At 33.7% G+C, this 13,101-nt stretch overlaps 1 protein-coding gene across 7 annotated transcripts; it reads left to right on the top strand.

Moving 5' to 3' along the window:
* The first annotated feature begins 4,854 nt into the window (after positions 1-4,854).
* LOC125059375 (PRKCA-binding protein) lies at positions 4,855-13,070 on the top strand. Of its 7 annotated transcripts, none has more exons than XM_047663775.1 (12): positions 4,855-4,948; positions 5,094-5,223; positions 5,484-5,540; positions 6,091-6,171; positions 7,423-7,534; positions 8,086-8,214; positions 8,726-8,958; positions 9,502-9,676; positions 10,658-10,851; positions 11,732-11,884; positions 12,424-12,526; positions 12,698-13,070. In XM_047663775.1, the coding sequence occupies exons 2-12, from the start codon at positions 5,135-5,137 to the stop codon at positions 13,016-13,018; spliced, it is 1,647 nt and encodes a 548-aa protein (XP_047519731.1). In that variant the 5' UTR covers positions 4,855-4,948; positions 5,094-5,134; the 3' UTR covers positions 13,019-13,070. The 7 variants fall into 7 exon arrangements, with proteins under 7 accessions (XP_047519731.1, XP_047519732.1, XP_047519734.1 ...); XM_047663774.1 differs by having other exon boundaries at positions 4,899-5,032; XM_047663776.1 differs by lacking the exon at positions 5,094-5,223 and having other exon boundaries at positions 4,868-5,032.
* The last annotated feature ends 31 nt before the right edge of the window (positions 13,071-13,101 follow it).

Below are 13,101 nucleotides of genomic sequence, written 5' to 3'. Positions count from 1 at the left end.
TTAACACTACTAAATATATTTATTGTAAAAAGGGACAAATTGTGTCCAAGTAAGCCGTGACTACAATTTTCAAAGCTATTGCCACCGTTTCGTCTTTTGTTTTACGATATGAAGGACCATTTCTTCTGGTCAAATCAAACCTGGAGACCGCAGTACTATGTACGACACAACAAATTATAAGGATAAGTGACAATGATATAAGGGTATGTGAGCAGTGTTGGCCTAGTGCCTTTAGCGTGCGACTCTCATCCCTGAGGTCGTAGGTTCGATCACCGCATTTAACATTCGTTCGAACGCTGAAGGAAAACATCGTGAGGAAACCGGCTTGCCTTAGACCCAAAAAGTCAACGGCGTGCGTCAGCAACAAAAGGCTGATCACCTACATGCCTATTAGATTACCAAATGATCATGAAACAGATACAGAAATCTGAGGCCCAGACCTAAAAAGGTTGTAGCACCATTGATTTATTTTGTTATACTTAATAAGTTAATGCAGAATAATTATTAATTTGATCCGGAATTCCAACTAACCACTGAAGCGTGGCTTACAATTTGGCTTGTGTTTGCCACAATTTCTTTGAATCAAGGTTGCTATTAAACTAATATGTTTTATAATATTCATTAATAGCTGAATGGCTTAATAATTAGATCTGCACTCATTTTTATTTAACAGATGTGTACCTTAATTGTAAGTAATTCTGTGATAAATAAACTAAATATTGTTACATACGATTTTCTTTGTTATATACATGACGGAGTGGTTGGTGGTGAGGAGACAGGATTATTATTGAGGCTTCTGCTTGGTTCAGCCATATAATTTGCGGTCGAACCAAGCAGAACCCTTTAAACAGTAGACTCTAATGTCGACATTAAATGGCTGATGCCAACAAACCAATCTATGACGTCAATATGCTGTCGTCATTATCTTCAACAATTTATCGGCAGGTCCTGTTTTTGTTAATATTCTGGTCGTGCTCTTGAGACATTGTTCAGGTTATCGTTTGTTGTTTTGACAACTATCGGTCCCTGTCTCTGTCTCTCTATCCTCATCTGTCTCCTCCGTCCTTCCTGTCGCTAGACGACAAAATCCTGTCTCCTCACCACCCCACTCTGTCATACATAATCAGAAAGAAAAGAAAGAACTTTACAGTGTGGTGGGAACACAACCTAGTCATAGTCAAGTACAGTAGAGTGATTGACTATAATAATAATAATTTAGTTCATGCCTCATTAGAGAGACACCAATACGAATGGAAATCGGAGTAGCAGCTATACTATTAAGATTGCGTGTTCAAACATTCACTTAACGTGAATTAAGTATTAAGTAACTTGAATCCACCTTATAAATATTCAAGTTTCATTGCAGGTATACGAGCGTCATTGCACACTAACAAGCATTTTAGAATAATCTTAAATAGTTAAGATCCTATTCATTAATTATTATCAAAACCTTGAGTTCAAGGTGCGGGGAAAATACCACGAATCATTTTTCTACAAATTATTGCGATAGGTGAGTATAAATGACTCAATGACTATACTAGGTGATAAATAGCATTCCAGACCGGACTAAGAAAGATTTTCGATTGAAATAAAACAGAAAATTAACAACTATAACATTTTTAATTATAATATATTACTTGCTAGATTTTGGCGTGATTGGGAAAAATACACTATGATTCGTAGTTCTTGTACATTAATGTTTATATACGTAATTATAAGTATTTGCTATAGACTAGTTTGGCAGTAAGCATAATATAATGAGAAACAATCATTAAAGTAAGTCCTAGTAATCTCCTTAATAACAGGATTAAGACGTTACGTAAAAGACTGAGGTTATTAATACGAAATATTCTTTTCAATAACATAAATACGTAAATATTCATTCAAAAACCACTAATCTATTTAGGGCTGCAAAGCGTTCAAACCTCCCAAATGACCCTCATCACGAATCCTTTGTTGCCTCAACCTCTCATCTTCATAGCCATCGATCCCCAGACCGAACCGCTCTATTAACTTTTCGCCTTTATCCCCATTCAATTCAATAAATTGTTTTCTTCTTCGTTGAGCAACGTCTGGGTCAAATATCCACGTCTGAGCATCGTGGATGACGGGAAACCCGATGGCGTTCGTTTGGAGGAATGTACCGATCGGCCCGGCAGGAGCAGAAAGGACTTGTCGGTAATACAGGAGCAGAAGACAGATCGACTAAAACAAATGAATTTTTAGATAAATCACTTTAGTCTGTTGCAGGAGATTATTTTTGTACCGTAGTCCTGGGGTGGACTTAAGATAACTTAATATAAGCCTTGTGTGCCTGTTCACCCAAAAAAATATCTTTGCCGGGACGCAGAGAGCTGGTTTAAATGTTTTTTTTGTTTTACCAACTAATCCACTGCTATAAAATATTAGCTGATCCGGCAAACATCGTTTTGCCATTTATAATGAAAAATAGGGGTTGATCGTAGAGGGTTTGTATGTATTTTAATGCTGTATCATAAAAAATAAAAAATAAATAATTTATCTAAAAATTAAAAATAATAATTTAGGGGTGGACTACCCTTAACATGTAGGGAGATGAAAAATGATGTCCGATTCTCAGACATACCCAATAAGCACACAAAATTTCATGAGAATCGGTCAAGCTGTTTCGGAGGAGTTTAACTACAAACACCGCGACACGAGAATTTTATATTATAAAATATATACCTATACTACTTAATTTTTAAAAACAAAAATTATAAAATATGACGATATACGAATAAAAAACTATTGTAGTAACTCTCCAATACACTTGTTGACCCTTATTTACAATTAAATTTGGTAATTTTGCTAAATATATTTAAATAACCGCAAAAGAAAATATACTAAATGACCACACGAATGATATATTGAATTATAGCGGCATAATAAACGTTCAAGTTAATTTAACACTTTGCTATACCGTAAAATTACAATTTAATGGCAATATAATGTTATTTTATTAGATGTTAACTAGGCGTCTGACAGCCTGATACAAACTACGTGTTGAATATAAATGAAATTAAATAAATTGTTTGTTTAAACTAAATCTACCCAATTATTTTTTTAGGAATAACTTATTAAGATATTTTGTTAGAAATACTTTTCTAAAACATTTAAATATATATTTATTTTTTATATACAACCGATTTCACAGACACTAAACACAAAAAACTCACTCACAATAGCCCTCATTTTTCCATGTCAATACCACACCGTGTCCAACTCGTATTTGTTGCAACTTTTACAGGCAACCCAAGTTTCTTAACCGGCCTATAATTTAGTATGAATTACTTTATACTTGCGAAACAAGCGACTGCCAAAAAACTTATGGCCCGCGAACTGGTGTATTACATAATTTGAACTTCGGGGTAATTATAATTTGTTAATAACAATGCTTTGTGCTGGAGGTTAGAGATCATTTGGTAATTGCGATTTAAAATTCATTTAAGCTTTAAAAATGTTGCGTATTTTCGGTGGAAATTTATAGTAGACTAGCAGGTGCCCGCGACTTCGTCTGCGCAGAATTAAAATAATATTTGTCCAAATGATGTAGCTTGAAAGATATATTTTATCTACTTTAAATACCAAAAGCGATAAAAGTATCTATTTTCATTTAGGAATCAATTTATTATTACCAAATATGCATTTGAAATAAATTATCAATTTTTATAGTAGTTATGGTTCACTATTTTGGCTATTATAGCTTACACATAAGACACAGATATACACTATGGTGGGCTTTTTTGTAGGACTATTTTAGATAAACATTTCCATTGTACATGCCAAAATAGCTCGCAGAGGGTAGATTTTTTCCTACTTACTTTTTGACAATTCTCAGCATATCTTTATAATAGCGTAGGGGTTATTTTGACGTATAAGCTATATTATTGTAAAGTTTGATTAAAATCCATTAAAGATTTTATGTGAAAGTGTAACAAACATCCATCCATACTTACAAACTTTCGCGTTGATAATATTAGTAGGATGTATTTTAGTTTTCGTAAATCTGTAAACATGCACCTATAGGGTACGAAGTAGCGACTGTTTTGTTAGTAATTGCAAAAGTAAACTATGATGTCTTATACAAGTAGATGATTTGAACTATATTGTATTATAATTCAAATCACGCAGTATCACAACGCAACATTATTGCAGTTGTGCAATAGCAGGTTCTTCTCAAGGACCCATTTAACTTTCCAGTTAAAAAAATATGAAATTTCGAATTCATATCACTTTGTGATACTGTAAGTGATATTGAGACTTCTATAAGAAGCAAAATCTAACAAATTCAAATTCAAAATCATTTATTCATTTAGGTAACACAATGACACTTATGAACGTCAATAAAGAAATACATATTAAATGCTTCTAATTTTACATTTACCGCCAGTTCTCAAATCAAGGGCGTAGAACGGACGAGAAGAAGAATAAACTCTCCGCCACTCTTTTTAATCGCCAAGTTTTTTGTTTTACACAATGTTTGTAAGGAGCCGCAACCATTACACCATGTTCCACATGACATCTTTAAGTAATTAATAATAAAATAAAAAACAAAGATTTGTCCTCTATCAGCAGTAGGCATGGTGAAATAGGAGCACGCACTTACATTCTCGTGGGAACAACACGCAAAAACATAGGTAGTCGAAATAACTAACGCTGGCTAACTAATCCAAAGATACCAACCAATAGGTTGATTAAGCATTCCCAATTTCAATCTTGACTTCATGGTTGACATGACATGACATGACATAATATGGAGTATCTATGGTAGAGTGTGAACCATAAACAAAATGACATATCAACACATTTCAAAATGTTCTTACTCTTCTGTATTGCTATTGGATAGCGCTGGTCTAACAACGCGCATGCGTAAACACCATCCCGCCTCCCACGTAAATAATAAAAATCGATAAACCTAACAACGTTGGTTTGTATTTTTCTTATAAATATTATAAAGTGTAAAAATGATGCAAGAATACGACGACGACTACTTTTTCGAAGAGGACAAAATGTATGTAAATTGTCTATTTTAAATGTTTTATCTTTTTGTTTATCGCTGACTTCCCTTACAGAACATTATCTCGTATTTGAGTTTGCTGTTTGTTTTGTGAACATGTCCCAAAGAGTGCAAATTCTACCTTTTTATGACCCCAATTATAACCACATGTTGACCATCGGGCACACACTGTTTGAGGATAAAATGTAATTTTTTTCTTTTATTTTCTATTTTAAGTTTACGAAACTCGGAAATTTCTCTAGCTTAAGACATTTTTTTATGTAAAATTATTTAGCAATCCAAAACTGGATATACCAAATAACACCCATCTGTTGCTTCCTGTGAATGAAAGGTAATACTTTTTTATTTTTTACATAATATAGCGCGTACTATTACGGCATTTATTTATGTTCAATCTATTTCTATAAAAACAATTAACGTGCATTTTATTTTAATAATAATTTAGCCAACCTCAACCGGACATACCAACCACCTCCAATTTATTACTACCTGTTGATGAAAGGTATTATTATTTTATTTTTATCTTTCTTTAAACGATGTCATTTCCTAACATAATTATTATTTAGTGCCCCAGCGTTGATTGAAAATATACCTTGAAATGTAAGTATTTACAAAACCTAGGTACTTTAAGTAATGGCTAATTAAAATATTTAACCGACTTCAAAATATCAGAAGTCCCTCCTCCTAACCATACAAACTTTTTTACACACATACACACTCTTTTCCTGTCATTGTGTGACTTCTCAGCTCTACCGATACCTATTCCGACATTTTTGTAATGACGATGATTCCTCTATATAGATGTCGCGATCTTGGGATTGTGGTATTAATTTTCTTTTAACGTGAACTTGAGATCGCAATCGATATCGCTATTGGAACTACCAGAGTACCGAGTACGTAATGAATTAATAAACTTAGTATTCAAATCTTATAAGATCATGCCTTTGTGTATTATTGTGCGTTATGATGTCGGAAGTATTTCATAATTTCTCGCTTTGATTGAAATGTTTTGATACAATTTTGCGTCAATATATTAACTATTAAATTTACAGAACAGAAGATACGGAGAATGCTGATTGTATTTACAACGATTTAAGAAGCAGCCGCTATTTAATACAGCATCAAAATCTTATGTGAGTTTGAGCCCTGTGTGTTCCCTGCACTGTGTGGACTTAATGATTGATTAAACATTTAAGGATTATCTATATACAGCTAAAATCATTAACACTGTATACTCTGTATTGTATACTCTGTGCCAGCTGTAATAAATCGATAGCTCTGGCTGTAGATATATTCACATTACTTGTGAAATTATATTTTTTTCTTCTAACTTACCTAATCCGCTGTTTTGCTAGTAATTTTTATGGTATGTTTATTTTTTCTAACATTTTCATATATTTTATAAAACATAGCTTGTAACATAAACTGTAGATATAGCGTTATGTATGTTGTGTAATCTTTAATAAATAAATAAACATTCTCAATGTATATTCCGCTTTCCCTGTATTGCTCAAATAATAAAAATTAAAAAAAAATGTGTTTTATTTAGTCTATTAAACAGCGCCCGTACTTCTGTAACTTCCAATAGTAATAATACCATCGTTTTCGTATGCGCTGACGCATAGTTGGGCTTGCAGAACAAAAACGCATTATTGAGACCGGGGTAGCTATCAGATGTTACAGGCTCTGGGCGTAGACACGTATATAATCATAGTGATAAACGTGTAGACGCATAATAGTTTTCAATTTAGCAACAAGAGTGAACATTTTCTAGTTTTTAAACTAGGAAACTTTGCAACTTGTAAGACTTCGCATTTTATACGTTTCCATATACAATAAGTTGTACAACTAACAAGATTATATCATCATCAGCCTCTTTATTTGGCCCATTTCTGGACGTAGGCCTCCTCCATTTTCCTCCAGTGCTTGCTACCTCTAGGAGCCACCCTTCTCTACGCTGTCGTCAGTCCACCTGGTCCTAGGCCACGCAGTCTTTTGTTCTGCCGAGGTCTCCATTCAATGAGCCTGCGGGTGCATCGGTTCTTTTCCATACGCGCTATGTGGCTTGCCCACCGCCAAGTTATATATCAGGGTTATATATTTATGATTAATTAAATACGTTATCACTATATTGCAATGAGCTTCATTGGCTCATGGTACTGACATATTGTACAGCCAGGCACTTAAAGATGTCATTACTATCCAAATATTATATCGGAAATGCTTTTCGGATATTAAATAATTATTAGATCATAAACGGGGTCTAAAATTAGATTCAAATCAGTCCAAGCATACTTTTAGCAGCAAGCTGGCTGCATTACCCACCAAAACTGTAAATTAAACGCTTATTAAACGTCGAAACTCATAATTACTGGTTATTTCAGGGGAATGACAGTGACATCGGGCAGCGTTGTTTTAACAAAAGATGAGAAAAATCTTATTGGTATCAGTATAGGTGGTGGAGCACCTTTATGTCCATGTCTTTATATCGTACAGGTAATTAAATCAACGTATACGTATATAATATCTAGAGCAGTGTTGGTCTGTCTTAAGTGGCCGACTTTCAGCCCGGAGGTCGTACGAATCACGGACTTTTCTTTCTGTGCGTATTTAAGACTCGCTCGTATGGTGAAGGTACGAAAGGTATGATCTAGAAAACAGCATATCTTTGAGCTTAAAATCGACGGCGTGTGTCTAGCACAGATGGCTGATCTCCTACTTGCCTATTAAGAAAAATAAAATTAAGCTTGAGGCTCTTGTTAGGAAAAGTAAAAAACAAAACAAAAATCAATGGTAGGCTATTGAAAAGAAATAAAGAAAATACTTTATTATGCACCATAAAAAGGATATTTAGGTAAAAAAAAAGTGCACTAGCCCCCACACTAGGATTCCCTGTGTTGTGGGCAGCCAGTCTCTTCCTTGTGACATGTTAACGGTACTTGACAATAGTATCATATTCTATCGTGCTCTCAAAGTAAGAGAAAGAATGTTCTAATTCTAAGAGCTATTTTCACTGACCAACTTCAAAAAATAACTATTAATTTCAGATATTTGATAACACACCAACAGCTAAAGATGGAACGTTGCAGAGTGGTGATGAAATCGTTGGTGTTAATGGTCAAAGTGTTAAAGGGAAAACTAAGGTTGAAGTAGCTAAAATGATACAAGCAGCTAAGGTATGTATAAAAATATCGAAGTCCCCAAAGTTTTCGCTTTTTGATAGACTCACTTTGGTACCCATTTACATACCAATTATTATTACAAATCTTTTATGTTTTTATATGGATTGACTTGGCAATCGCATTAAACAATCTAATTTAATATATTGCCAAGATATCCAAGTCAATGTTTATTTAAACCAATAAATATTTCTAATATTGATATGGTCACTATAAGATGTTGTTAGAATAGCCAATCACGTAATAACTTAAGACAGAAGATCCATTATTTAGGGACTGAATAAATTGACTGACTTGGTAATATTGATCTCACAACTATTACAGTAGAAGAACGGCGTTGCGGGACTTTGTTTTTTTATACAAGTTTTGTTTTTGATGGCATATATATTGGAAGTCACTCATCGAATATCAGTCACATTTTAAAAAATCCTCCAAATTCTATTCTAGGACAAAACACAGAACATTCTTGCTGATTTAGAAATTGTCATTGTCCCTCTGTCATTTTCAGGACACAGTTACTATAAATTACAACAAACTACACGCGGACCCTAAACAGGGCAAGACCTTAGATATTATAATGAAGAAAATGAAACATCGCTTAGTGGAGAATATGTCGTCTGGTACAGCAGATGCTTTAGGATTGTCGAGGGCTATTCTATGCAATGATACGTTAGTTGCAAGACTAAATGAAATGAGAGAAACAGAGAATACGTATAAGAAATTGGTGGAATTGGCTAAAAGGTATACTAATTGATCAAAGTTATAATGATACAAGAATTAGGTATTAGATATAAGAATTGAACAGTTATAAAGGTTGGTGGACTCAGTGTCCGCACTTATACTCTTACTAGGTCCGTTTTGTGTAAAGTCGTGGCTAATTAAGCCTAGCTCCTTACACAAGCACGGAAATCTCCTGGGCACTTCACATGCTTCACGGAGCGACCTCACTGCTCCGAGGATTTCTGTACGTTAGTTAGTTAGTACACGCATTCCAGGACTACGTTGGTGACTGATTCCTCTGCGCTGATACAACCCTCTACCTCAACCAAGGCACTATATTCCATAACTATGTGACACGATTGACTTAGAAACTGACAACTGAACGCTCCTATTGGTGACACTGGACCGTTTAAACGCCGAAACATTTCTGAATTAGAGCAACCGTTAAATGTTTAAAAAAAAACTTTTGGGTCCCGGTTTTGAGCCCGGGAATTCTTTAACAATAGGACTATGCGTTACGGAAATGTCAATGTTCCTTTAAAATGATTAACTCGTGTATTTCAGAATGTTAAAATCATATTTCGACTTACTTCAAACATTTAAGTCTCTCGGTGATGTTTTCGCTACAATCGGTGTGAGAGAGCCTCAAGCGAGGGCCTCCGAAGCATTTACAAAGTTTGGCCAATATCACAGATTATTGGAACGAGATGGGATCAAAATGTTGAAAACTTTAAAACCGGTAGGTAGCATTGAATTGTATAAGTAGTTTTATTAATAACTATTTACTTTTACCCACGTTAATTTAATTAAAGCTTGATGTTACATGCCGCCCAAAAAAAAATATTCGACTCCCCTTCGTTCCTGCGTTCGAGATATGTTCTGCCAAGCAAACTGAGGCTAACTTCCGGAAGTCTATAAAATGCTTTTAGCAGATTTTTTATTGATATCCCGCTCCTTTTGATTGTTTGACTTTATGTTACTTTACGGGAGTTTTAAGGGTAAAAAACGGTTTATCTCGATTTCCGGCAAAACTAAAAGTCCTATCGAAGAAAGTTAAATGGAAGTTGTAGGTAATAAAAAGATCTAAAACTTTTGTATTCATAAATTTTTCACATAATCTCAAAATTTATGTGAAAAATTCAAAAAACCAAGTTTTTTGTTTTTAATTTTTATCTTTTACAAATTTTTTTTTTAACGAAATTTGGTGAAAACTTACTTTTCTATGTCCCAAATACGCTGTAATTTATTTGATTAAAAATATTTATTTTTTCACCTTATTTTGAATTAATATCGAAAAAACACCCTAATTTTCAATCGAAAATTCACCCGTCAAAATATCAGCTTTTTTCAAAAAGTTGCTTTCAGTTCGTTGAAATCTCTACTTTCCTGTGGTAAAAAAATATATATATATATTACCATAGTAAATCTTCTCAGAAAATGCAACAAATCGTATGCAGTAACGCCCAGACCCGTCATCCCCTTCCCTACTAATTCTCTATGAATCTTCTTTAAATTATAATTAGATGCCTATTTATTACTATTTTAAGATAACTTATATATACCTGAGTGACCTAAAAAAAAATTTTAGCCTTTAGATGGGCTAAAATTTTCGTATTTCATTTTGTTGTCTCGTTATTTTTAGTCAAGTTAGGCTAGACCGTAATGTTAAATTGTGTCTTTTTCATGGACTGTATTAAAAATATATTACATTAATTTCTAGATACTAGCAGATATGGGAACATATCTACACAAAGCGATACCGGACACAAAACTAACAATTCGGAAGTACGCAGACACAAAATTTGAGTACCTCTCGTACTGTTTGAAGGTTAAAGAAATGGATGATGATGAATATGGCTATAATGCCTTGCAGGAAACACTTTATAGAGTTGAGACTGGAAATTATGAGTATAGGTTTGTGTTTGTTTTGCTAAACTGCTTATTTAGTTTTAACCGGTTCTTGATTGGGAAGTAATAGATGTTCTTCTATATATGACTGGCCTACTAGTAAGGCTAGTTGGCATCACGCCATATTTTTCACAAGTTACCTACTACAAATCGTAACCATTAATCAAATTATACGCATACATACCCATTCACACACTCATACATTCACGCATACTTAATGTATATGACTTGTGTTTGATTAGTTGTAACACTAAAACAAATTTCTCTCGTAAACATTGTTTTAATTATTCCGTGGTGTGTAATCTAGTTATCCACAACACCTAGGATTAGCGTTAGATTAACTTTGTCACAACCTTATTACTGTCATGAATAAAGTTTTATTATTTTAAAAAAATATAGTGAAAACAGACGCTGAAATGTTTCTGTCGTTAAGTTCTAAAGGGTAAGTTGATCACTTCGTGACTCACAACATATCTACTATATAAAAATAAGTCGGGTTTTCCTTCCTGACGCTATAACTCCGAACGCACAAACCGATTTCCACGGTTTTGCATTCGTTGGAAAGGTCTCGGGCTCCGTGAGGTTTATAAAAAAGAAAATTCAGGAAAATTTCAACAGAAAAGCGGGATCACCAAACGATATGTTACATAAAACGAAGCCATCTGGTGGCGAAACGGAGTTCGCCGAGTTTTGCTAGTCTTGTTCTAAATGCTAGAAAATCAGAGAAGATGATCACTATATACTTATATAAAAAGGTTAATAATAAGATCATATCTTTCTTGGTTATACATTAAAATCGTGCATCCTTCATTACATCCTTCATACTTCCTTACATTTAGTGTTTTATTTGATCTTAATAAATAAACTAATGATTCACCATTTGCAGACTAATACTCCGTTGTCGTCAAGATGCTAGAACACGTTTTGCACGTCTCCGTTCAGATGTACTCGTCAAATTGGAACTATTAGAGAACAAGAAAACTCAAGACGTCGCCTACCAGCTTAAACGGTTCATACAGGGATTAGCTGTTTATCACAAGTACGTAAAAAGCTATATATTTGATACAGGCGAACATATTTGATGTTTCAAATGCTATACTGCAAATAAACGCGAAAGAAGAAACTTAGGTCCATCTAGTGATTTATCTTACTATCAATAAAATTGCATTACAAATAATAGTATTGTGTAAAAGAAATGGTTGCCTGTAAAGTCGGTTAACGGGCGATAGTTTAACGTGATAGCGTCATAACAAAACATTGATGAAATGTTTGCATACTTTTCTAAATAAAATTGAATAAATTTTATTGAATTATCACTATTTTGTTTGGATACAAAGAAGGAGTGAATCCTTGGACGCATAGGCCTATTGAGTGGAAGAGAGATAGATGTGGCACAAGCGTACAATGAGCGTAACGGGACAATGTCATGCTTTTTTGTGTGTGCAGGCGCTATCATCGATTTATTAGACGTTGTCACGTCAAAACTTGCGATGTTTAAATAAAAAAATATTAGGTAACGGACTCAGGGACGTTAACAATATATTGGATTTACATTATTTGAAGTTAATTTATTTTCAGTGAAACAGTTGAACATTTAAAAGAAAACGCCAGTCTCTTCCCAGTAGAAGTGGATTTATCGCAAAATGCATTCCAATACAAGTCTACATCGCAATATATTCAGGTAAGGCCTGTTTAGTTTTCAACAGCTGTACCAAATAATATTTCCAAAAACTAAGATACACCATAAAAAATATTGGATTAATTTAATAATAAACGTTTATTGTGTTTAATATAAACTTATTTGGTTGTTTTAACCCAACATTATTTTAATTGAATCATTTATTATTTGCAGGATAGTCAAGAAGATGACGAAGAAATCGAATTTGCAAGGGAATTAAAAGAGTATCATGATTTGTCCGACGAAGAAATTAAAAAAGCGTCAAACAGGCGGCAAAATAGTGATACTGACGCTGATTTGTCGGAACAGCTAATACCTAACTTGACAGAGGCAAAAATTGATAATGACAGAATTGACAGTTTGACACTGTTGACGGAACTGGGCCTGGCTGACACAAAGGACGATTTTGGCGAATTTCAGAATGGATCTATGGACTTTACGAAAAGTACAGATGACGTTTTTGATAAATTATTGAGTGACTTGAACATACATTAATGTTAATATTTGTATAATTATTTTAAATATAATTATGTTATTCCAATTTTAACTATAAACACTTTTTATTTCTTACCTACTTT

Source organism: Pieris napi, chromosome 19, assembly GCF_905475465.1.
Source record: "Pieris napi chromosome 19, ilPieNapi1.2, whole genome shotgun sequence".
Lineage (NCBI taxonomy): Eukaryota > Metazoa > Arthropoda > Insecta > Lepidoptera > Pieridae > Pieris > Pieris napi.
This window is presented reverse-complemented; position numbering and strand designations above follow the sequence as displayed.

What these genes read in the sequence shown, in the direction of transcription:
- LOC125059375 (XM_047663775.1), top strand. Translation starts at nt 5,135, where the DNA reads ATGTCCCAAAGAGTGCAAATTCTACCTTTTTATGACCCCAATTATAAC. An exon ending in ACACTGTTTGAGGATAAAAT is followed by an intron (nt 5,224 to 5,483) that starts GTAATTTTTTTC and finishes ATAATAATTTAG; the next exon opens with CCAACCTCAACCGGACATAC. An exon ending in TGTTGAAAACTTTAAAACCG is followed by an intron (nt 9,677 to 10,657) that starts GTAGGTAGCATT and finishes ATTAATTTCTAG; the next exon opens with ATACTAGCAGATATGGGAAC.